Source organism: Equus przewalskii, chromosome 3, assembly GCF_037783145.1.
Source record: "Equus przewalskii isolate Varuska chromosome 3, EquPr2, whole genome shotgun sequence".
NCBI lineage: Eukaryota > Metazoa > Chordata > Mammalia > Perissodactyla > Equidae > Equus > Equus przewalskii.
Window position 1 is genome coordinate 79750079 of NC_091833.1, and position 26733 is coordinate 79776811.

Genomic DNA, 26733 nt, shown 5'->3' on the forward strand with positions numbered 1-26733 from the left:
GGCCTTAGCTAGCTAACTAGTTTAATTCAGTTCCACTTCTTTAGGTACTTAAAAATATACGACTACCGGATACATTCAAGTACTGTACACTTGAGAATTTTCACCACCTCGTTTTTATTTCTCTTAATTACAGTGGTTTTACTGTCCTCTAATAAAAATGAGAGGCTCATTTCTGAAGACTGTGTTCCCACTATTTTCTGTAGACCACAAAATAAGGACTCTTCATCACAAGAAAGAAAAGAGTTGTAACTATGTGTGGTGGTAGATGTTAATACACTTATCGTAGTGGTCATTTCACAATATATACAAATATCGAATCATTATGTTGTACACCTGAAACAAAGATAATGTTATACGCCCATTATATCTCAATAAAAAGAAAGGAAAAAGTAAGGACTATAAGAGTACATACACATGTTATTTTATCATAGTAGAATAAAAATTACTAAAGTAAAAAGACATATACCCAAAAAAATCCACTAAGTATTCATTAGACACTTTTGTCCTTTAAAAAATATAAAGAAGAAAGAAGAGCATGGAGAAAAACGTCACAGATTTCTTAATTTGGAGTCAATAATTGCCTATTTCAATAGGCAATTGGAATCTTTAAACAGTACTATTTACTTATTCATAACAAAAACAAGTTGGAATATTTGTTTATGTCAGATTAGGGGTCAAATCCTCTTCGTGGCTGTGGGCACCTTAATGAGCCTCTAATCCCTGGTTTCATCATCTGTAAAAGAGACACAATTGTTCTTACTTCGTAGCAGTATTATGAGACTCAATAAGAATTCATGTAAAGTACTCAGCATGGTGTTTGGCGTAAACTCTAGTAAGTGCTTGATAATGCTGTGATCACCATTACTTTATTTAATAGAGAAAACTAGGTTGGAAACCATCTAAACCTCCAACAATAGGGTAATGGTTGAACAAATCATTCAATGAAATGTTGCACAATAGAAATCTTGTTATTGAAGGATATCTGTTATCCAGGAATTCTCACCATCTAACATGAAGTGATAAAAGCAGGACACTAAATTATATATATTGTGTTATATTCTCTAATATGAACCCAAGTTATGATTTTAATTTGTTCCTTTATAGTTTTCTGATTCTCCAGATTTCTACCGTGAACATGAATTGCTTTTGTGAAAACTTAATTCAGAAACAAAGTTACTCAAAAACTTTACTGCCCTCAGAAAAATGTTAGCCAAAACATCAATGTTTAAGCTGACTCCAAACAGAATACACTTTGACCAAATATCCATATTACTAATTTAATAATTAGACTTACAGAGTCTTAGGACCGAATAGATCTTCGAATCACCTTAGAATATGCTACTGATGTCATTTATCTGTACAATGCTGTAGCCTCACAACTAGATTCAAGATCCTTAAGGCCTTAAATCATTTCACATACCTCTTGGTTTCATAGAACTCTGGAGCATGTATTGTGCATAGCAGGAAATTTGTGTTTATTAGTAACAAAGAAGCCTAGCCCTCAATGACTCAAAACAAATGAAATGCTTTACATATTTATTCATTATTTCCTCCCCACTACTTCCAAAAAAGGATCTGAGATGGCTTACAGTGAAAGACACATAGGAAATATCGTTGTTAAATAAAAAATACTTTTTTAATAGAAAAAAACAAATAAGCCTAAAATTTAAGCTTATGTACTAAGATTGAGCTCATTTAACATTTATTTCTGGACTTTGTGGAAGCCAAGGCAGAAAGGAAAATGAGTTTTATGATCATCGTTTTTTTATTTTAAAAGTAAACCCACCAGTTCTTTAAATGGAAATGCATTTTTCTGGTACCAACTGTAAAGTATGTTTATCCTTTTCCAAAGAGTATAGAACAACTCAAATGAAGGTATCTTTAATAACTTCCATCTTTTTTTTAGAAAATATAGGAAGAACTTTTTTTTTTTGAAGATTGGCACCTGAGCTAACAACTGTTGCCAATATTCTTTTTATTTTTTCTGCTTTTTCTCCCCAAATCCCCCCAGTACATAGTTGCATATTTTAGTTGTGGGTCCTTCTAGTTGTGGCATGTGGGATGCCGCCTCAGCATGGCCTGATGAGTGGTGCCATGTCTGTGCTCAGGATCCAAACCGGTGAAAGCCTGGGCCGCTGAAGCGGAGCGGGCAAACTTAACCACTCGGGGGCCGGCCCCCAAGGTAAAATCTTGATATGATTGTTTCTTGTAGTCATCTTTGATCACTGCCAAGGGAGTAACACTAGAACACACATCAGCAAAGAGAGGGCCAAGCAATTGACTTCCAATTTCTTAGTTCTTTAGTGATGTTATCTGATATAAGCTTAGAAATTCCATACCTGTAGGAATAAATGGACATCCTCATAAGAGCCCTTAATGATGATGTTCTTTGCAGAGGTTTTGATGGGTGCTGGATAGCAATCAATTTAAGAGAAAGCTAGAGCCTGGAGTGCAAATAGTCTATGTTGCTAATTAAAGAAGAATCCATATGCTTCAAATTACAAGCATGCAGTCAACAAGGTTGAGATTCTATTTAAAAAGTTGATAAGCCTTCCTTTTTAAATATGTGAAAGAAAAAAGATAAACAAATGTTCTACTGGAGAATATTTTGATGCACTAATTTTGTCCCAATTTTATTATTTTAGGATATTCTCTACTAGACAATTATTTGGAAAGAAAACATAAAAATCAAACCTTTCTTTTGCAGTACCCTATCAGAAGTGAAGCAATAATAAACTTGAACGTGGACACTCTTGCTTTATCTCACACTCGGCCAGTTAGTGGTTTCTCATAACTTTATATGTCTTTAATCACTCTGAGCCTCATTTTTCCCATCTATATAATGAAAACATGGACTAGATGAACTCTAAGATCTCTTGCAGTTCTGACATTCTCTTATGCTGCTTGTTTTTGTTTATTTTTAACATACTGGTTGTGGTTCAGGTTGAGCAAATCTTGCCCTTTGTTTCAATTTTTGGTTCACAGTTCAGTTTGGGTCAAGCCTTGATTCTGAGAACATTAGTCTGTCTTGAGTACAGTTTATTCTGGAGGCTTGCTAGAATAACTTATATACCTGACTTCCAGGAAATAAACAAGCGGTTTCCCTGTAATTGCACTTTTAATAAATTTAAACCCAGCTGAAACTGACAAAAATCTCCTGACTCCCCCACCACCTCGGAGCTCATCGCTGTCTTCTTTATGCTTTCTCTCTTCAACTTTTGAACATGTTGATACTGTTGTAATCATCACACTATATTATACTTATTTGTCTGTCTCCTATATAAGCTTGTGAGCTTCTTGAAGAAAAGGATAGAGGCTTACTTAGCTTTATATCCTCAGCACAGCAGCTGTCACATTCTAGGCTCTCTATAAAAGTTTGTTAAATTGAATTGTTAACAAAAAGAGAAAGAAGTGAAAGAAAATAAGCAAGCAAGGCAAGAAAGAAGCAAGGAGGTGATTGGCTGCTTTATATCTGATGTCATAATCCCATTGAAGTGAAAGAAAGCAAACTTAATAGCCAGCTGGTGGTTCTTATGGCATCAAAATTCTACCAGCTGGCCAGGAGCCACTTGTTCTAGCTAACTGTGATGTCTTAAACATGTGGATGGAACAGGCTTTCTGAAAGTCCTTAATTTTGTCCACCTTGAATTTTACCTACATCAGTCAACCAGAGAGATTTTTAATTTGGGATTTTAAGAAGCCAACAAAAGATGAACTGAATCCTTTGAGGGTCATGAGAGCCGTGTGTGTAGTTTCATGCTATACTGAATATATATATGTGCAGTAAGCTACAAGGATGTATGGTGGACTCCTCATCATCATTTGCAGTTCTTCCTCACTAAGGACAGTTGCAAACCCTTAGCCAGTGTGCCTAACAGAATAATCTGCTCTGCTCTGCTCTGCTCTGGCCTGGATGTTTTTTCAGGTGCCCTGATCCTCTTCTGTGTGTGCCATACTATTCTTGTCCCACAGCTGTCTGTGTTAGGCTCATGCTTCTTTGGGTCAGGGCCTGTATTACTGTCTAAAGAAAATCCATTAGTCTTCCCTGACCTACTTGCATGAAGCTGTCTTTAAATCCAGTTTTTACTGGTGGTATTGCTAAGGCACTTTGTCTCCACTGGCAGGTAACAAAAACCCTAATTTGTCCATTTACTCAGTGTTCTCTGAATGCCCTGCGTTCTCATTTTATCAGCTTCGTTTGGTCCTTTTTCTTCTCTTCCACACTGAAGGAAAGGAAAAGACTTTTAAAAAAACAAACAAAACACCACCCATTAGAGAAAGAACTAATAGGTTGGGATCCGAAGGCAGTTCCCCCCACTGCACAGAAGCAGGGATGTTGTTTTCCTTGTCGTACCAATAAGCATTCCCTGCTCAGAGCAACAGCTCAGAATTTTTCTGTAAAATTATTTCATGCCCACAATTGGTTAAACTACAAAAACAAGAGGAAAATGTTACCTCACAACTGCATCACCTTAGCACCTAAATAAACTATAGAGCATATGTAGCAAATACAGACTAGAAGGAAAAAAAGAGATTTAGTGTGATTTTTGAGGGCCACAAGATAACTAAACCCAGATTTCCATCATGATAATGGAAGACTGAAGCATCTTTGCCCTCAATCTTTGTAGCTCTGCTAGCTAAATGCAGTGGCAAATGCTTGGCGCTGTGAAAACGGCCATTGAGGGAATGAGTTGAGGACACATTAAGCTGTTGCAAAGACCCAGTGGGTATGATCTACATTGTAAGATACCCTTAAGCATCCCAGGAGCGGGACATGGGACAGCATGAGGGCAGTCCCTACGATGGAGGATGCTGAAATAGATCTTTTCGGCACATTTGATAAACATTACTAAATTTCTGGTGTGACAGAAATGTCTGCCTTAATCATAAGGCAAAATTAGATCCACTCCCAGCTCCTAGCACCTCAGAATCTATTCAGGAGAGAGATACACAACCATAGTTCAATGCGACAAGTTACAATAGAGTAAATACAAAACGGAAACACTGACCTTCCCTCGCCTCCTCCTCCATCCTCCTAAAGAAAGGATCGGGAGAAGTTATAGAAGAAAGTGACATTTACAGCCAGCTCTGGAAGGATGGAGGGGAGTTCACCAGGAAGAGAAGAGACAATGGAACAGGTCAGACAGCAGCAAAGAGGCATGAAATTGCCTGGAGAGGCAGGGAATGATGAACGCTAGTCCAGGGTGATGATCGAGTAGTCAGGGGATCGGGGACAAGACCAAAAAGGTAGTCCTGGGTTCAGCTACAATGAGTCTTCTATATCAGGCTAAAGAAAGTGACCTGTATTGTGTAGGTAATGGGGAAGCAGCAAACGGCTGTAAACAGAAAAATGGTATGTTCTGGTCTCTTTTTCATACCACCTTGGAGCTCCTAGAGGTTAAGTCAGGAGAGGGCAGGACTGGACCCAGGGAGGGTGCTTAGGAGACACAGAGATGAGAGTTAACGAGGTTTTTCTTTGGGGTAATGCACGGTGAGGATTAAAGTGACATACGTAGGAGACACTTAGGTACCAGTAATATTTTTTACCCCGATAGGAAAAAATTGACCCAATATTCACTCATCAAAGTTATGAAGTAGATATTATGTATGTACTTGGTTCCTAATGTATTCAGGATTTGGAGCAACACAGAAGTAGTAACACATTGCCCCTGCTTTGTAATGAGCTTACAGTCTGCTCGGGAACAAACTATATGTGCACGAAAAGTAAAATAATACAAGATATTGTGTCATTAAGTATCAAATGGGTGCCATAAGAAATTGGTGCAGTAACGGTTAAAAAGAGAGAGCAATCATGATTGGCTTTAATTGTCAGGAAGAAGTGAAACTGAGGTTGATCCTTAAAGAGGGGTGGAATTTGGAGATGTATGAATTCACAGACAAGACAGATGGGCAAGCAAATAAATTTCAGTGTAGTGGGATAAATGTGACAATAGAGGCATGCTTGAAGATCGCAGAGAGGGGCACAGGAATCAGAAATTTGCAATGGGGAGAAAGATTAAGAAAGGCTTCCCAGAAGACATATCGCTTGAGTTGAGTTTTAGTGAACATGTAGAAGAATAGGTAGGTAAAAAAAAAGAGAAATACCCACATATGCAAAGGCACAGAGACATTAAGAACTTGATGAGATCAGGCAAATGGCTGGGAACTGTAAATATTGCACATGGCTGGAGAGAAGGATGAGTTGGTGGAAGGACCAGGAAAGGAGCTTAAAAGAGGTAGACAGGAACCAGAAAGTAAAGGACCATCTGTGCTAATATAAGGAGTTTAAATTTTATCATGGAAGGTATCAGAGGATTTTAAATTTCAGAGTGCGGAGTGACATGATGGGGTTCGTACTTTAGAAAGAACATACTAGAAATTGTATAGGATGTCTTTGAGGTTTCTGACTGGATGGTGGTGTCATTCACTAAGGGAACACAGGAAGAGCAGATTGCGAGGAAAGATTTTGAGTTCAGTTTTGGATGTGCTGAGCTTGAAGTGCATATTATTTTCCTAAGGGATAGCATAACAAATTACCACAAACTTGGTGGCTTCACACAACAGAAATTTATTTTCTCGTAGTTCTGGAGGCCAGAAGTCAGAAATCAGCAGGGTTGGTTCCTTCTGGAGGCCCTGAGGGAGAATCTGCTCCATGCCTCTCTCCTAACTTCTGGTGACTGGTGACAAGTATTGGCACTCCTTGCCTTGTAGACACATCGCTCCGACCTCTCTCTGCCTCTGTCTTCACTCCTCAGTGTGTGTCTCTGTCCTCATATAAGGACACCAGTCACTTTTAGGGCCCGCCCTAAATCCAGGGTGATTTCATCTTGAGATTCTTAATTACATCTGCAAAGACCTTACTTCCAAATACAGTCATGTGCCATGCAATGAAGTTTCAGTCCATGACGGACTGCATATACAACGCTGGTCCCATAAGATTAGTACCATGTAGCCTAGGTGTGTAGTAGGCTATAGCATGTAGGATTGTGTAAGTACACTCCATGATGTTCGCACAATGACAAAATCGCCTAATGATACATTTATCAGAACCTATCCCTGTCATTAAGCAATGCAAAACTGTCATGTCACGTTCACAGGTCCTGGGGATTAGGACTTGGATATATCTTTTTGAGGGACACTATTCCATCCATTACAAAGTGAATGTTTTCATAATCTGACTAGTACTCTAGCCCTGGGGAGCTCTGTTTTGCACTTCTAAATGCTAATAACATGCAACAGGCAAAAGAAAACGCAGAATTAAAGGCTGTTTCATATGGTAGAAAGAGCAAAGACTTTAGTCGGATGGACCTAGGTTCAATCCTGGCTCTTTATTGTTGAAAACTTTGTTAGCCATTTATGAGCCTTGATTTCTTAATTTGTAAAATGGAGATAAAATGACCTATCTCATAAGACTGTTGGGAGAATTAAAGAGACATTGCCAGGCACACAGCTCTATCTAAATATTATTGTTTTAGAAAAAAAATCTTGAAGATAATACATTTGGGAATGACCCACATTAAAGATGTGGTCATGTGAGTGTATTGGATCTCTTTAAAGACTATAAAATTGGCATCAAGGAGAACAGTGAAGTGTCCTGTCAGAGAGATGGGGATCAGCAACTAGAAGGTGACTTTCCAGATAACCAGAGGAAAATCAGTTATTAGGTATCCCACCACCTGAGTGGGAGAGAAGCTGGCAAAATCAAGGCAGGGCTGCTTGTCTTAGAAACTGGGATATCAGGCAGGTTCTAAAACATTTATTAAATTTCATTACTATGCTACACATCAGAGATAAAAGGATGAGTAAGACATGGGCCTTCCAGATAGAGCTCTCCATCTTTTTTTTTCTTCTCCCCAAAGCCCCCCAGTACATAGTTGTATATTCTAGTTGTAGATCCTTCTGGTTGTGCTATGTGGGATGCTGCCTCAACATGGCCTGACAAGCAGTGCTAGGTCTGCGCCCTGGATTCAAACCAGCGAAACCATGCCCGCAGAGTGGAGCAGACGAACTTAACCACTCCGCCACCAGGCAAGCCCCTCTCTGTCTTTCAGATGATGTCAGACAGATAAACAAGATAAAATACAATGCAACATGAAGTGCTCCAAAGACTAGGAGCAGAGTGAAGGGACAGACCAGCAAAAACTGCCTATGGGAGCCTGGAAAGGCTTTATAGAGAATGTGACATTTGAATGGGTTCTTGGAGGATGAATAAGCGTGTGCTTGCCTGAGAAAAGGAGAAGTTTCCAAGCGAAGGAAAAAGAGGCAAAGCATAAGAACTAAGGACTACGGTACCAGAACTGGACAGAGGAAGACAGCATCAGTCAAAAGCCCAATTATCTGAATTGATAAATGCGACCACAGTCAGACTCTTAACAGAGGCTTATCACCAACTCCCGAAGCACTGGGCTGTAACTTACAGCCTTCCTAAGACGCAGATTTGTCCTAGAGATCTGGGCAGCCGTGAGCCTAGAGATGTGAGTCAAGTGGTTCTAGCATTTGGGAAAGAAGATATACAGAGACTGATGACCAGCTGGTACTGACATTAGCTAAAATCAAGTGCAAGAAGGGAAAAAGTTTATGAGATTCATTAGGCAACAGATTATCTCACTTAAACTTCACAGCAATTCTCTGACGTAAAGTATGCAGAGCAGTGAAACAATGGCTCCAGTCATCAAAAAGCAAAACTGACCTAGCTGCTAGAGAAAGACGGCTTTTGCCAGCTGCTCTCTTTGGTGGTTCTTGCTGAGTTGTGCAGCCCTAGGACCCAAAGGTACTTACTAGAAGTGGTTTCAGCTACCTAAGGAACAGTTCTTGCTTCTTGGTTGCTCTTGCCTTCACTGCGTTTTGTTGACTAAAACGGTTACTGGATTATACTGACGACAGGGACCAAGGAGTGCGTACTACTCAAGTTACTTGTACATTGGGTGGCTTCTTGGCGTGCAGTAAATATCCGTTAAATTAGGTTCCTCAAGATAGACATCGACAGCACTACCTCCAATACCTACTAAATGGAAAATCCACCCCCATACCACAGAAAATAGTATCAGACCTCATAGGCCCCCAAAGTTAAGAAGCATCCCTGAACTGATTTTATGGCCTCCTGGAGGACTCTCAGCTTTCAAGATTTTAGCTGGCTAACTGGCAACTTGTTAACCTCTGTCCACACTGTCACCACTCCAGTCCTGGTCCACGTGTACTCTCAAAAGCGCCCTTTCCCACCCTAGCCAGGGAGACCCCGGCCCCTGAAGCACGGAGGATGTCACAGCTCCGGAAAGCACCCACCTTCCGTGATGAGGACTGGAGGGGAAAGGGCGAGGCGTCCCCTGTATATCGAGGGCGCCCTTTCGGGAGAACGCAAAGGCGGCCCGAGGTAGCGTGGAATCCGCCTGCGCGGGAAAAAGCGGCCCGAGGCCACAGCTCTGCACGCAGACGGCTGGGGAGCCGACGCCCGTAGCCCCGCAGCTCGGAGCCCCACTCCCGCGAGGGTTAGGAGGGCCGGGAGCCGCAGGGCCCCCTCCCACCCCTGCCGCCAGGGCGCAGGCGCAGGCGCGCGGGTGCAGCCCCGGCGAGCGCGGCGGCGGGCGCGGGAAGATGGCGGCGGCGGCTGCGGCGGCAGCGGCTGAGCAGGTCTGTGAGCCCCGCCGCGGCGGAGGACCGGGTGACCAGGGGAGGCCGGAGTCCTGCCGTGGGGTCTACCGTAGGGCCGACGGCTGGGGGCCGGGGCGCGCGGGACGGCCGGGGCCAGGCCTCGCGGGGCGGGGCGGGAGGAGCTGTCCTCAGCCCGGGATGCTGGCAGAGGCCGGGCGGGGGCTCCTGCGCCGAGGACGGGGAACCAGCCGCGACCGTCGGCCAGGCCTGGCGGTCCCCGGGTCGGGGTGAGGAGGGGTCGCTGTCCTGAGGGGCGGGCGGCGGCCGTGGCAGCCCGGAGCCTGCGCCAGGACGTGCTGGAGGCGCGCCCGGCTCGGCGGCCGGCGAAGATGCGGGTAAAAATAACCTCATTCCCCAGCCATGAGCTCCCCTGACAGCAGCCACGAAACTATCAGCTGTTGCCTGGGTGTCAGCTTGCGGCCCCTTCTGGTTTCTGCATCCCCGATGTGCAGACATCCCGGTTTCTCCTCCCGCTTTGGTCTTTGGAGATTTAGTCACCAGTATAAAACTGTCTCCTGTCCACTTGATTTACAGTCATTTTTTTAAAAGTGCTGTATCAGTATTTCCTGATGTGCATTGTAAACTTGTAACTTAGAATAGTTTAAAAGGCGATTTTCCCCCAAAAGCAAGCTATCCATGCGCGTACATAAACATAGGCGCATACACACATATATACCTATACATACCTATAGCTACTAGGGTGATTTGTTATCATAAAAATAACTTTCATAGTCATTTTTTCCCTTAACTATTATTTCCCTTTTAAAAAAAAAACAAAACTATATGATAGTTTCTTTTGAAAAAGTCTCATTCTTCAACATTGTTGAAAAAACAAATCTGAGGAAGTTGCCAACATTCTGTTTCCAGAATATCTTTTCCGGAAAGATTTTCTTAGGTAATTAACTGCTTTTAGAGACTTGTTATATATATCGCTGGAACAGTCATTCTAAGGGGCGTGAAAGATAGAAGACATGAAGTCTGCCTTCAAGGAGCTTAAAGTCCAATGTCAAATAAATGTAGAAAAATCAGCTAAAGACAACAGGTAAGCTACAGATCACAACAGTAAAATAAAATCTAAAGGAATGAGAGGAAGTGAAAGGAGACAAAGCTTCTTGGAGTTGTTGAGAATAGAATTGTTCCTTGGCTTTCCTGATTAATCAGCTCCTGTTCTAGGCGTTTCTTTTTTCATCTACATCACCTATTGATGCTCTTGAGATTCCACCAAGATTCTTTTCTTGCTTTACACATAAACCGGACAATCTGATCCATTCCTCAGTCTCTGCTTCAGAGTTAGGCATTTACTTCTCCAGCCTGAACTTAACTGAATTGTCCACAGGCGCTTCAAACTCTAAAAGGTTCAAAACTGGATTGTGTCATATTCACCATTAAAAGGGCTACAGCGCCATCCATTCACTTGGTTAATCTAGCCAGAAACCTGGGAGCTAGGCCCACTTAAGGGAGCTCAGAAGGGACCCACACTTGGTTTAATGCTCTGCTGTCCCAGGCTTGATATTTGAACAAAGGGCTCCGTATTTTCTTTTGCGCTCCAGACCCCACAAATGATGCTATTCCCTCTGCCTGGAGTGGCTTTCTCTCTGCTTTTGCCTGACTAACTCCTGTTTATCCTTCAAGATTCGACCAAAATCTCAACTTTTCTTAAAAGCCTTTAGCTGATACCCTTGCTTACTGAGTGGAGTTGCATTCCTCCTCTGTACCCTTTCAGTATTGTGTGTATTGCTCTGCTATGGCATTTGCCGTGTTGAACTGCAATTGTTAGTGACCCTGTCTGTCTAATCTACTGGCCGGTCAGTAAGTTCCTTGACGGTGGGTGCTGTGTCTTGCTCATCTTGGTAGTCTGGAGCACCTGGCTTATATTAACTCTTCAATAAATGATAAAAGCATCAAATTGAATGTAATAGTGTACATGAATTAGCAGAGAAGAGTAGAGAATGCATCCCAGGAGGGATGAATTCTGCCCTGTCTCTCTGTTATGTAGACCTGTATTCAAACTCTGGCCAAGACTTTTCAATTGCCCATCTATCAGCGCTGCCACAAGCCCATATTAGTCCATGAAAATTAAAAGAAAGCCCACCTCCCTTAAGGTGTTTTACTGCCTTCAGCAAGAAAGCTTTTAAAATCCATATTCAACACTAAAATATCTGCAGTGTCAGTGCACCCTCCTAGATATTGCACCTCATGCAGGTACACAACCTACGCAACTGTCTTCAGCAACCTGTTTTGTGATCAAATCTGTTGAGTAGATTGAATTGTCTTTTACAGAGCCTTCCTTACTGCTTTGTGGAATTTTACAGTTTTTATCTGCCACATAACTCACAATGATTATTCCTGTCTTTTTCCATTTTCCATAAACCCTCAACCAGCCTGCTATCCCTGCCACCATGATAAGATTCTAATAGCCCTCTCCACTCTTTCTTGGCAGGTAACTTTGCCTTTTACATCCCTAGGAAAAAGAAGAAAACTTTGCCTCGGTGTGAACCATTTCAGTGAAATGGGAGCCCACCCCTTAAGACTATTCTTTTCTCCTGTATTCCATATCGCTTTCTTTCCTGCCTCCTAAAGGATCTCATTTCCCACATGATCCTGCCCTGCTCTGAGATCTTTGGCATCTCCTCTTGGTATCTTTTCCTCTGCCATCGAACATACAAGTCTTCCCCCAAATGGAGGGAGTGGGGAGAGAGAATAACAACAACAAAAAGCACAATTTTCCTCTGACAGTATATAATTCTTTAGCTACTCTTCTCTCTTTCCTCTTTTCACCTTCTGGACTCGAAAATAGATGTATACATGCTGGCATCTCTTTGGGACTGTTTCCTGCTTACCAATTTGCTACTCAGAGGTCATCTTTGAAGGTTATGGAGGAACTTCTTGACAAATCAAGTTCAGCAACACTGCACATCCTTGTTTTTTTTTTACCATTCATTGTATTTCTCATTTTCCATTGTCCCTGCACATTTAAAGTTTCTCAAGACCATATCCTTGGCTCTTTGTTCTCTTCCCTCTGTACTGTTTTTCACAGTGAACTGATGCGGTCTCATAGATTTGACTTACCCCGAGGTTGAGGACTCTCAATCTGTATTTCTAGTCCTGACTGACCTAACATCCCATCACATCCTTCCCGTTGCCTTTGAGGCATGTGGTTATTTCACATTCATTTCAAATGCAACCTATGTAGAATTCTCTCCCTTCTTCATTCCCCATGTTTAACTAGTCACCATTCAGTAAACATGAGATCCTCTTTTTGAACCTGGCTACAAATTCGGTTAACTCTTTTCCTGAAGTATCTTTTTAATTTATCCTTTTTCATCCCACCTTAGTTTAGGCCCTCGTTACCTCAAACCTCCTTTACTACAGCATCCCTAACAGCCTACTTACGGGTACAGATTTCCCCTACTATCCGAAAATTCACTTTACACCACTTTGCTTTTACAAAAGACCTACATTGGTACCTGTTTTTGCTAACCAAAAGAAATTCAAAGAGGATTTTCACTTTTATGAGAAAAGGTTAAAAGTGAAAATAGTGTTCAGCATTTATTTTGCAGTGAGCCCTTATAGAGGGAGCGCGCACCCCGAGGAGCAAAAGTGGCACTGTCAAGCTCCGTCCCTAGGAACTACACTCAGCATCTCAGCATCAAGCCACCGTACGTTTGATACGTTTGAACGGTGCCTGTGAGCATCTGTGCTTTATCTCAGTTTATTTTGGTAGGTTATTTTTTGGGGCAGGGAATGCTCAAAAATTTTTCCCATATAAATTAATGGTAATTGCTTCCTCGCTTTACACCATTTTGGCTTATGAAAGGTTTCATGGGAGCACTCTACTTTCAGATAGCGGGGAAACCTATATTCCTCTTTGCTGTCTCTCCCACAAATGCCCACACATTTAGCATTCTGAGACATATGTCATTCATATTCAGAAACCTCCAGGGACTTCCAATGAAACAGACATAAAAACTAGAATTTGTACCTAGCTGTCTAAGAACTTTCGCAACCTGCTGTACTTTTCCAACTTTATTCTCCCTGCATTGCAGATCTGACCCACCTACTCCTTCTGGTTTCCCTGACAACTCCAAGCCATCTTGTCTCTCCTCCCCTTGAACTCCACAGCTTGTATTGTCTATACTATTGATTTTGGCACCTGAACATACAGAGTACTTGATTGCATTGTTAACTATTTCATGTACCCAAATCACATTTTGTATTTTCTAAAGGATAAGGATCCTGTCCTATATTTCTTTTGTATTTCTATTTATGGTATTAGTGTTTATGCATAAAATTAGGTTCATTCAATAAATGAATTTTCTCAGAGCTCTGAAAAATATGTAAGTTGGGCAGTATCCATTTCTACCCATTCCTTTTGTTGTTTGTGATGTACCAGATTATTACCTAAAATGTCATTCAACCATAGTCTAAGTCAGAGGTTCTCAAACTTTTTGGTCTCGGGTTCTCTTTATACTCTTAAAAATTACTGAGGATCCCAAAGAGCTTTGGTTTATGTGGGTTGTAGCTATTGATATTTACCATATTAGAAATTAAAACTGAGAAATTTTTTAAACACAACAATACACAAGCGCACATTTCATTTGCTATTAAAGCAGTGATGTCATAGCGTATAGTCATGTAGCCTCAGAAAACTCCACTGTACCTTCATGAAAGAAGGAGAGTAAAAAAGGAAAATAACATCTTAGTGTTATTTTGAAAATATTTTTCACCGTCCGGACCCCTGATAGGTTTCAAGGGGCCCCTCCAGGACTCTCCAGTCCATACTTTGAAACTCCTGGTCTTGTTGGAGTGATAAATAACTAAGTGTGTCAGCCTGTCCAAATTCTTTTCATATAATTGAAAAAATATATATAATTAAATCATTATAAATCGTTAATGAAAAGATTTCCCACCATAGAATGTATCTATCAACTCTTCCCGCAAATGAGCTAGCTGTACGCTTTACTGACACTAGGACTGTTCAAAGCGGAGAGTAGAAATACGTTATCAAATAGTCACAGTGAAGGTTCGTCCCTACTCTGCCTCTAAGCACGTTAATATCCTTATTCACAGCCTGCAACAAAACATGACTTGAGGTTTATTTTGGAAAATATATCACTAACCAGTTCAACTTTCTTTAGTTAGGAATTTGCACTTAATAAATAAATGCATCAAAAAGAGAGGGTATAGCTGTTCCATTGTGTTGTATTTTGTTTTTAGCAAAGTTCCAATGGACCTGTAAAGAAGTCCATGCGTGAGAAGGCTGTTGAGAGAAGGAATGTCAATAAAGAGCACAATAGTAACTTCAAAGCCGGATATATTCCGATTGATGAAGAGCGCCTCCATAAAACGGGGCTGAGGGGGAGAAAAGGCAACTTAGCCATCTGTGTGATTATCCTCTTGTTCATCCTGGCCGTTATCAATTTAATTGTGAGTATACAGTACAGAATATTTGTTTTTTATTTACCATGGGGAATTTTTCGTCTGTTTTTCAGTGAAATCATGGACTTTGTTTCTATAATTTCTTTTGGCACCCTCTTTTTGTTCTTCTATTCATGTTTCATCTCTTTACTGAGATTTAATATTTTATATGTGAAAAAACCTAGTATGCCAATATTGCCATGTATTAATTTTATTTAGAAAAAAAATGTTCATGGATTCTTCCCTTTAAAGGACTTAACTTTAAAAAGGGTAAAGTCAACTCAATAGAAGAGACCTTTGCCAAGATGATTTTATTGCCTTCACCTCTCCTAAAAAATATAGTCCTTTCTGTTTTCATTCAACTTTTTGTGCATTAGTCTTCCCTCTTCAGCTGGATTTTAAAATTGTAAAGCCTCGGATGGCAGTGAGGGCTACATTTTGTAGTGTTAAATCTCTCTTGTTACAGAATGAAAGGATGGGGTGAGCTGGTTTACATTAAGGACTGACGACCTGGTATGTTGCCTTTTCCAAAGATATTTGCTTTTTTAAAGAAGAAGACTTTTCATCCAAGGTTCTAACTATCTGGGGGTTAAATATGAAACCATCTGGCATGTGGGGGTTGTTATTTCAGAGAGTGATTATCGGTGTACCTAAGACTGATCGTGACCATGGACTACAGTGGTTCTCAAGTGATTCCATTTACTTTATTTTTGACTTCTAATACTCTCAAGCCAGTCCTTTGCATTTTATGTACATCCAAAACATTTGTGTCTAATTCTTCACTTAAATTGAAAAGAATTCTATAAATAACTTTACTAGGAAAACGTGTTCTGAATTTATTTTATAAATTTATTTTATTAGAAACTTTTGGTTAAGATGGCATAATAAAAACATTTTCTCTTAAAAAGCTCATCCCAAGATCACAATGTCAAGAAACAGATATACTTTGGGAGAAAGTGAGAGGCAACCAAAATCCTGAACCCTAATATATGAAGACGAAAAGTAGGAGGAGGAGTGGCAAATAACTTATCAGAGAAGAGAAAGTGCTTGTGTGTGTTGGGGACGGGGTTGCAGAAGGTGTTGGTGAAAGTCCTTGCAGAATCCTGAAAAGCCTCAGAAGTTGGAAGTACAGTACCTTGAAAAGCAGGAGTGAGGCGGGAACTGAAAACAGAGAGCTTGTTCGAAGAGTCTGTAGAAGGAGCCATGGGATCCGTAGCCTTCCTCTCCCTTCCAGCCAGCAGTTAAGCAGCTACCCCTCTAACCCTGCACAAAACTAGTGTGCCTCTGGACACACTGACCCGTAGGGGATTCCTGCTGCCTGAGGGTATTGCACAGAGGAGGGTAGGGATGGATGGGCTTCCACACTGAAAGCAGAGAAGTCTGCATCCTGAGCGCTGAGACCCCCTTTCGCAGGCTCCCTATCCTCATCCTCCACCTCTAGCTTCCTGGCACGAGGCTTATATCCTCCAGGCAAGAGAGAAAATAGCCTTCTCTGGAGAAACTGAAGCACCTAGAGAAAAGACCTGAAGATACTGACACTTGGCTGGTCCCAGTGAAAAAGCCACCTAATCTTCCTACTGTGAAGCCTGTCAGTCACAAGCCCCACCCCACACAGAGTACTTTCTATGGACTTTTTACAAACTCACTGTTAAATATGCGCTGCCAGGGATCAATAGATTTTTTTTTTTTTTTTGGAGAGCTCCAAGAATTGAAAAATGATAGAGACCCAAAATACCCAAACCATGGTGGAAGTAGGAATTCAGGGAGATAGAGAAAATGCAACGAATGACAGAAAACTTAAAAAAAAATTTTTAAATCGATATCTTCAGAGAAATAAAAGGATATTGCATCCATGAAACAAGGATAACATGCCAATAAAAAGGAGCTATTCAAGAATAAGGAAGAACTTATGGAAATACAAGCACAGGAATGGATGGGTAGATAGATAGATAGGATGATAGAAAGATAGATATTGGAAGATAACAAAAAAGGAACTCCTCCAGAAAGTTCAACAGAATTAAAGAATCAATCCAGGAATTGTAACATTCTGTTAAGAGGAGTTTCAGAAAGAGAGAAGAGAGTTCTTCTCTCATTCTGGGAAGAAAGTTATCAAATGATATAAATCAAGAAAACTGCCTAGAACAAATTGAAAACTACCATTCTGGGTCCAGTGTAATGCATACAAACTCACACCAAGGCCATTACTGTGAAATTTAGGAAAACTGGGGATAAAGCAAAGACCCTAAAATCCTCCAGAGGGAAAAAAGGTTATGCATAAAGGGTACAAAATCAGTGGCATCGGACCTCTCAAAAGCAGCACTGGAAATCAGAAGACAAGAAAGCAAGGGCCTCCAAAATTCACAGAAAAAGTAATTTCAAGTCTAGAAATGTGTACCAAGATAGACTATCAGTCAAATGTGAGAGGTATAAAGATACTTTTTAGCCATGTACACTCTCAAAAAAATCTACTTCACATACATGCTTTCTAAGGAAGCCACTGGAGGATGTGCTCTACCAAAGGAAGGTACTGAGCCAAGAAAGTTGAAGATAAGGATACAGGAAACTGGGTGTCTAGTGTGGGAGAACGACAAAAGGAAGTTCCAGCGTGGACGTGAAGGAGGAGTTCATGATTACAGCTGTGTAGTAGTCCAGATGGCGCAAAAAGAGAGGAGTTCCAGAAAGATTTCCTGGGAGAGAAAAGTAGAACTAATAAATTATCTGAGAGGCTTGGATTTTTAAAACACTTTATTAAGAGACATTTGATAGAAATGTTGGAAGGTTTGAAAAGATTTAGTCAGATTTCCAAAGAAACTAAGCAAATGAAAGACAGACAAATAGTAAACTCCAAAAGACACAAAGTACAGGAAAGGAACTGCCGTCATAGTGCAGTATTTGGCTTAGCAGTGACCAATATTTATATGGTCATAATAATGAAAATACGGCACATGGATTTAACCAAAACTTGAGATTGGAGTTGGGGTGAAGAAGTATAAATGAGCTAAAATTGTCATCTGCTAAAATAGAAATTTAATAGATAAAACCTAAAATTCATGAGTGAAGAAATATATACACATATTTGGAAACATGGAGATAAATTCTGGACAAAATAAGCTAGAAGTTTTGAAAGTGGTTTTCCCTGGATGAAAAATGGTGGGAGTAAAAGAAATAAGAAACTGCTCTTCTTTTTATTGTAGACCTTTTAGCACTTTTTGACTTTTAGCTAGTTGCATACCTTGATAAAAAATAAAATTGATTTTGTTTACAAGTAGAAAACCAACTGCTATGTCCATCTCACTGATGAAACATTTAAGAGGTTTAATTCTTTGGCGATTATCTTTTCTATTTGTTTTCCAATGATGTTACATGTATGCTACCTATCAACAGTGGGCTTGTTTTCTTTTTTAGATAACGCTTGTTATCTGGGCTGTGATTCGCATTGGACCAAATGGCTGTGACAGCATGGAGTTTCATGAAACTGGTCTACTTCGCTTTAAACAAGTATCTGACATGGGAGTTATACGTCCTCTTTATAAGAGCACAGTAGGAGGAAGGCGAAATGAGAATTTGGTCATCACTGGCAATAACCAGCCTGTAAGTTACCACATTAATTGAGGAACATTAGAGAAAAATTCTTTGATAAAACCTAAAGTTGATTATTGGAAATGGATATTTTCCTTTAGAGAAAATTCATAAGTATATTTAATAATATTGTTGGTATTATAATCTATTAATATTAGATGCTTTCTTAATATTCTGGATCTTCTTCCATGGTAGCATTTTCTGTGATAGATAAAATTACTATAAGAATACATAGTTTACTCTTTTCTCCTCCATATGAGGAGACCATTTAAAAAAGCACCTTCCCGGGTTAGAATACCCTCTACTTTCTGGGAGTCTGGAGGAGAATATGCCAATCTAGTGTTGGGAGCTCATGCCTAGCAGCTGCTGTGACTTAGGTTTTCAACTGACTAGAACCTCAAGGAGGTATTACTGCCACCTGCCCATCTTAGGCCTAGGTCCATGTGTCCTGTGACCCTTGTCCTTGTGCAGAGCAGTATAAGCAAATAAGCAAATGAGCCTTCGTTTTCCAAAGTGGGTGGAGGAAGGACAGACAGACACAGTTAAAATTATTTGAAGTTAGTCTATTGTTATAGAGTGTTTTTTATAATGTTCTTGATCAATTTTGGATGCTGTCTTCCTTGAAAACATATTCATAATAAAATGTTTCTCTGAAGATTGTTTTTCAGCAAGGGACAACAAAGCTCAGTGTAGAAAAGAACAAAACTTCTATTACAAGTGACATTGGTATGCAGTTTTTCGACCCAAGGACTCAAAATATCTTATTCAGCACAGACTATGAAACTCATGAGTTTCATTTGCCGAGTGGAGTGAAGAGTTTGAATGTTCAAAAAGCATCTACTGAAAGGGTATGATTTATTTTCTTTGTTTTATTAATGGAAGAGAATTGTTGTCTAAAGTTACAAAGGGAGAGAGGAGTTTTACTGATTTATAGTGGTATGCAAGAATAAATTTCAGAACAGTGGAAAAGATTACTTCTAGATTTGTCATTAACTACTACCTTATGTGATCATTATCAAGGCATCTCTCTTGACCTCAACATCTATAAAATGTAATTGAAGACACTTTCCTTTCATATTTCCTGGTTGAAACTCCTATTCCTCTAGCTCTAATAATAATTCTCACTTTAATTTAGAAACTATTTTCACCGCTTTTTTTTTTATTTTCAGATTACCAGCAATGCTACTAGTGATTTAAATATAAAAGTTGATGGACGTGCTATTGTGCGTGGAAACGAAGGAGTATTCATTATGGGAAAAACCATTGAATTTCACATGGCTGGTAACATGGAATTAAAGGCAGTGAGTATTTTTTAAGAGTTTAAGAGAATTATTAGATTCTTGGGTATATAAATCCATATATGGAATAGTATGGAATTATTAAAAATGGTAATGTAGTTGTATAATTTTTGACATGGAAAGATGTTCAAAATGGATTGTGAAGTGAAAGAAAGTTACAAAACAACTTGTGAAATGTCTCATTTTTAGTTTTCAGAATATTTGTATGTTTATAAACACCTGGAAGGGTATGTCAAAATGTCAACAATGGCTGGCTATGGGTAGTAGGATAACAAATGATTTTAATTTTTTTATTTTTGCTTGCCTGTTAGTTTCTAAAAAATTCTTTTTCTTTTTTGCATAATGATATCTGTATTATTTTAAAAAGCAAAAAAAAAAAAAACCTTCCAAAAGAGAATTCTGGAAGATGAAAGTAGGTATCCATTCCCTGAAGTTGTTGGGTCTTTTTTCAGTTAAATATTTTCATATCCCTTCCTGGATGTTATATCCGGTAATGTGAAAATCAATTAGCAAAGGTATAAAATGTATTTTTATTTATACATCTATTATTAATTGTAAAGGGAAAAGATTTTGCCTTTATCGTAGCTGTTAAAAAGTGAAATTTTCTTTGTGCTTCACAGATTATATCTGAACTTTAATAGATAAAATATTTCTTATAAGGGAGCCATAAGTCCAGAAGCATTTTACCTGCTCACAATTCTGGTCAAAGCACATTTATTCAGAATGTCTTTGGGTCCCAGCTATGTACTACTTAACTAAAGCTAATTAAATTTGTTTTATCAAGCAGTAAATAGCAAAAGTGAACTTAAACCTAAGGACTTACAAAATAATTTTTTCCTTTTTTTAAAATTCAATTTCATAGTTCTTAGAAAAAATAAAGTTTAAAAAATTAAATTCTTTCACTTTTATAAACAGCTTTTCCTCCCCAAAGCACATCTTCCAATCTCTAAATAATAAAGATGAAGATAAAACGTGATTCTTGCCAGAAACTCAATAGTAATACTGAGTGTTTTTTAGCTGTATTGTAGTAAGAAGCCATTCCTCTAAGCATAGTGTTGGAGAATGTTATGGTGGGACTGTTGTTCTCTGCACTAGAAACTCAAAGAAGCAAGAGATGTGTTAGATATTTATATAGCCATTAGCGAGTTACCTAAATCTTTTATTTTTTCCACCTGAAAATTCTACCTGTCATTAATATGACAAATATTAAAATACTTTGAAATACACATACACATATACCAATTTCTCCACGGTTAAAGAAAAAGAAGCCAGTATTGAAAAGATAGTTAGCTTTATAATTCAGTTAATATCAGCGGTTAGTTTTTAAGTCCACAGCTAATCATTAGAATTTTATCAATTAAACTGCTTTTAAGAAAAAAGAGAGTAAAATTAAATGACCACAAGATGGCAGCATTGGAACAAAATTCGAAAATTCATCACAGGAATGATAGTTATTCCATATACTATCACTACATAGTCCATTAGCCATTTCCATGACTTCATAACCAACTTTCTTTCATTGCTTTAAATACCCTCTGTAAGTTGATGACTCTCAAGTTTGGAACTCCTGCTTTAATCTTCTCTGAACTAAGATTCACATACACAACTGCCTTCTTACCTTCTCCCCTTCATTATCTCATAGGCATCTCAAACTAAATGTCTAAAATCTTCATATCCTCCCTCCTTCTTCAAACATGCATTTCTCTCAGTGTCCCAGTCTTGTTAAATGGCACCCATCAGTCCATTAGCAAAGCCTTCTGGCTCTCCCTTCAGAAGATGCACAGAATCTGGCTGCTCCTCAGCACTTCCAGCACCACCGCCACCACCACTGTGGTGTAAAGCACCGTCATTTCCTGCCTGCACTGTTGGAACAGCCTCCTAGGTGGTCTCCCTGCTGCTGCTTTCACCCCTGTGGTCAGTTCTCTACAGCAGCCAGAGTGATCCTTTATAAAAGATCACGTCACTTCCCTCTTCAGAACCCTCCAAATGTCTTCCCATCTAATTCCAAACAAAACCCAGAGTCCATTCCCTGGCCTTACATCTGGCCCTAGTTATTTCTTTGACTTGTCTCCTACCAGTCGACCCCCTCCGTCTCTGCTTCAGCCATGCTGCCCTCCTGTCTGCTCCTGGAACACCAAGCACATCTTCGCCTTGGGGCCTTTGTGTATTATGTCCTCTCCCTGGAGTGCCTGTCCCAGGTTACCCACATGGCTTACTTCTTCGCATCATCCAGTTTCCGTTAGCCTGTAACCTTATCAGCAAGGCCTTCTCTGACCACCCTGTGTAAAGTAGAACTCCTGCCTGGTCACCCTCTGTCTATGTACCCTGACTTCTTCCTCTCAGATGATGTCCTATTTTGTTTACCTGTTCATGAGTTCGTTGCCTATCCCTCCCCATTAAAATATCAACGGTGAGAACTTGGACTTTGCTTGTCTGTTGTCTGCTGTATCCTCAGCACCTAGAATAGTACCTAACACATAGTAGACATTTAATGGTATTTGTTGAATGAATGAGAAGAAGAAAAGCTAAGAAGGAGGGAGGAAAGGAGAGAGAGGTTTAGGCCTTCCTAAAAAGAACAGGCCTACAATACAAGAATGTTCTGGGAACAGTGGGCTTGAAGAAGAGAGCCTCCAGGCAGTTTCCTTTGAATGCCTGGTCTTCAAAATTATATGGCTCAAATCTTCATTTGTAGTGTTGCAAAAACATTGGAGGTTAAAATTGATTTTCTCTGAGAGAAAAAGTCTTTTTCTTCTCATTGTCCAAAACTCATCAATCAGTAACTTTATTAGAACTCTCTTAGGAAGTAACAAGTGAAAATGATCTGAGACTTTATCAACATAAGTCTTATTGTGCACTTAGGAATTTTGATGTAATTTTAACTAATTGAGAGATAAATTGTGTCACAAGTGTATTGATATACATAGTAAACTATTACTAAGAGATCACTAGTTGAATCTTGACATTGGTTTTGTTTTCTTTGTTGTCTTGGTCATGACTTTACTCTTTCTTTTCTTGTTAATATTCCAGTAAGTTTTCTTTATTAACTTTGTTCAATTCCCACTTGTGGAGGTAAATAAATCATATTGTTGTTCTCCTAATAGGAAAACAGCATCATCCTAAATGGAACTGTGATGGTTAACACAACTCGCCTCCCCAGTTCCTCCAGTGGAGACCAGTTTGGTTCTGGCGACTGGGTGCGCTACAAGCTCTGTGTGTGTGCTGATGGAACTCTCTTCAAAGTACCAGTAACAGGCCAGAACATGGGCTGCCAGATCTCAGACAACCCCTGTGGAAACACTCATTAGAAGAACCCGAGAGGTTATCAATGTGTTCCTATCTTGACTTGACTTTTTTTTTAAAGGATATGCATGCAAATCATATTTTTACAGAGTTTGTGATAACTTATAATTATTTTATCTGCAGAGCACTGCTGTGTCTGTTATATAATCTCCATATTTAAAATATTCTCAGAGATCCTAAATTCTAATACATTTCATTAAGTTGCACTGAGCTTCAAATTATAGTCTCTAAAATAATTATCAGAAGTGAATAAAATCAAAATTAATATTTAAAGAAGTGGTTTTTTAAATTCCACTATTCCTTGTCTAAAGGATGGAGGGCTGAAGCAACTGTTCAGACTCACTATAAGCAAGTTTTTGGTAACTAATGGGGATAGACCCACTGAAGATTTTTAAAAGGTACACTGTTAGTAAATGTTACATGCTCTGTCTCCTGGTTTCTGAGAGGAAAGACAGATTTTTATATATATATATATATATAATATTGCTTTCCTTTTTTTTTTTTTTTGGCTGAGAAAGATTTGCCCTGAGCTAACATCTGTTGCTAATCTTCCTCTCTTTTTTTCCCCCCTGCCAAAGCCCCAGTACATAGCTGTATATTCTAGTTCTAAGTGCTTCTAATTCTTCTATGTGAGCCACCTCCACAGTATGGCTCCTGATAGACAGGTGGTGTGGTTTACCTGGGAAGCAGGCCCAGGCTCCCGAAGAGGAATGCACCAAACTTTAACTGCTAGGCCATCGATGCTGGCTCAGGAAAGATAGATTTTTAGTGTGTTAACTTTCAGCCCAATTCTCACACACAAGTGAAATCATTAAAGACTTCACGTATGTGAGATAGTAAGAAACTATGGTTCCTTAGGTTTGCACTAGGAGGAAAACACTCTGTAACAGGATGTTTACTCGTTAAATATTGATAAATATTAAGTGTTCACAATGTGGTAGAAATTAAAACACCATCTCAGCTTTAACTTCTAAATAATGATGCTAGCTGTCATTTATTGAGCATCTTATACATCCGAGGCATTGTCCTAGGCATTACATGTGTGATGTCTCTAATTCTCACCACAACTCTGTAAGTAGGTCTTATTATCCCAGTTTTACCTGTTAGGAAACTGAGGATCAGAGAAGTTAAGAAATTTGCCTAATGTCACACAGGAAAAGCAGGGTTGGGATTGGAATTCAGGTGTGGTTCAAACCTATATGTACCTGCTTGCAAATACCATGTTCTTTTCACTATCTGCACTGAAGTTTTAATTATATGAAACTCTAGAAAGATGAAGAAAGACTAATTCAAACTTGCCTAAGCAAATAAGAATCAAACAAAACAGTTGCTAGTCTAGTTAAAAAATAATACTAAATCAATCTCATGTCAAAAAAATATGACCAATCACTGTCAGATTTTAAACTATCTTAAGCCAATTCCAACATATGGTACTATTGAGAGATCAAATTACCCTAGTTGTGGGTTACCCTGGTTTCCCAACAGGTGGGCTTTGGCACCTTGGAGTACCTGACTGGGTGAAAGGGTTGCCAAGATATACTCTCAGTCTTCAGGGCAACACAGTGGGAAGTGGGGAGGCCATGGCCCCAGGTAAGTCCTGCTGGCCAGGAATGGCCTGGTGGGTTCCCCCCAGTGTGCCATGCAAATATTACCCTTTCTGATGTGTGCCATGCCTTGAAAAAAGTTGGGAAGCACTGGACTAAAGGGTGCTAATGCAGGAAATAATACAAGTAATGTTTAAGTATGAGAATTGATCTCTGCTGCTAATATCACTATCCCATTGTAATGATTTACGACCCTCAAGCCAGTTGATTTTTAATGTATTTTATATTTGACTTGAAAGGAACTCTCTGGTATCATTAAGACACACACATCAGGGACAGAGACTTCAAAGTACCTTGCTGTAAAGTAGGCAGTAGAGATAAATCATAGGCCCCACTCTGCATCCAAGTGTATCGTGTTCTGTCATGGTCACTTTGAACTGTGTAGATGAGAAAATCAGTACAAGACAAATTTGTATTCAATATTGTCACAGTTCTCCCTGACATAAAAACCAAATGCTTGGACATTAGGAATAGTCATTAAAGTATACCAAAATAGATTGACTTACTATATAATACTGAGTACAGTTTTTAAATGAAGGAAAAAAAAGTGAAATGTATGACCTCTGAGTGTTATTAGTTGTAGTGATATCAGAATCTATTTGAATATATTCAGTATTATTTAATATCTGAATGATATTCAGAAAAAATCTGTTGGAATTTTCATTCAGATACTGAGTATATTTTTAAATTTTGTATTCATTACTTGTTTGTCCTATTTAGATTTGTTTTGAAGGTTTCTTTGATATGTATTTTTACAAAAACCACAGAACACTATGTTCAAAGTATTATTTATTGAATGTAATTCATGAAATAATCTATTTTTACTCCTCTTTGAGAAATATTTGTTTTTGATACATTTCCATTAAGTGCTTTTGACATGAGAGGCTATTTTGATGTTTTTATAGAACTGATCATTAAGGTAACAGGTACAGGATTTTAGGACAGTTTACAGGCAGCCCTGGCCTTTTCACTGACTTGTAGACCTGGAAAGCAGAACAAGAACAAACAGTCCATTTTACCTGTGACCTATTTTACATAACAGTAAAGCATCAGCTACTCATTCTCACCACCAGATGGTGTTTTTCTACAAACTGAAATGTTAACTTTGCCTCTTTCTGCTGGTTATTTCTCCTGTGTGTTGAGCACTGATATGACAAGCAGCAGACTTTGGGGAGGTAGATGACAGACAGGATCCCAGGAGAGTAGGGCGGATATGTGCTTGTTTAAATAACTGCAATACCTTAGAGGTGAATTGCAGTGACAGGGGACAGATTAAATGAAAACAGGATATTTTAGAAATGAGCAGATAGGAAAAATGCCAAACACCACAAAGTGAGGACTGCCTATATATGGTCTGCAGTATTTAAAAATATACTTATTTGTATTATTTTGTGTTATGAAAAAATAAATTTTGTGTGATAGTTTTGATGATGAAAGGTGGAAGTTCTACCTAGTTTTGAATGCGTTTTTTTTAAGAGGGTGAGAATGTTATGGTGCTAAACTTGACAAAAAAGAGACCGTTAAAATGTTGATAATTTTAGTAATCTTTTTTAAAGTGTTGAGGGGGCAAAGATTGCAAATTATGCCATGCAAAAATAAACCTGTAAATCTGTTTCAGGTTACTAATTTGAGTTTTGGTTAATTCAGTTTGTAATACCTATTAATGAACTCTGTTTACAATAAAGATTCTCTAAATTGTTTGCTGTTAATTTTTCAATGATTAAAATATTAGCAGGTTACTACTTAATCATAGAAACATGATGAATTTAAATATAGCCTGAGACTGGGATACAGTATTTAAGTGATCTCTCTGGAATGCTGGAGTTCAAAGTCAGAAGTGGTGCAGTCCGGGTCTGGATGGTCCTAATCTCTGTGCACTGCAGGAG

General features: G+C 39.2%; 2 protein-coding genes across 3 annotated transcripts in view; one reads left to right on the forward strand and one right to left on the reverse strand.

Annotated features, from left to right (window-relative positions):
- Positions 1-9504, reverse strand: part of SPATA18 (spermatogenesis associated 18) — a 55572-nt gene extending 46068 nt beyond the window's left edge. The window contains exon 1 of the mRNA XM_070614951.1: positions 9283-9504. The gene's annotated coding sequence lies outside the window, so the exon portion shown is untranslated. The remainder of the gene's footprint in view (positions 1-9282) is intronic.
- SGCB (sarcoglycan beta) lies at positions 9481-26545 on the forward strand. 2 transcript variants are annotated; one of them, XM_070614954.1, is made up of 6 exons: positions 9481-9627; positions 14866-15075; positions 18472-18657; positions 19302-19493; positions 19815-19946; positions 23045-26545. In XM_070614954.1, the coding sequence occupies exons 1-6, from the start codon at positions 9592-9594 to the stop codon at positions 23246-23248; spliced, it is 960 nt and encodes a 319-aa protein (XP_070471055.1). In that variant the 5' UTR covers positions 9481-9591; the 3' UTR covers positions 23249-26545. The 2 variants fall into 2 exon arrangements, with proteins under 2 accessions (XP_070471055.1, XP_008514534.1); XM_008516312.2 differs by lacking the exon at positions 9481-9627 and adding an exon at positions 13209-13368.
- The last annotated feature ends 188 nt before the right edge of the window (positions 26546-26733 follow it).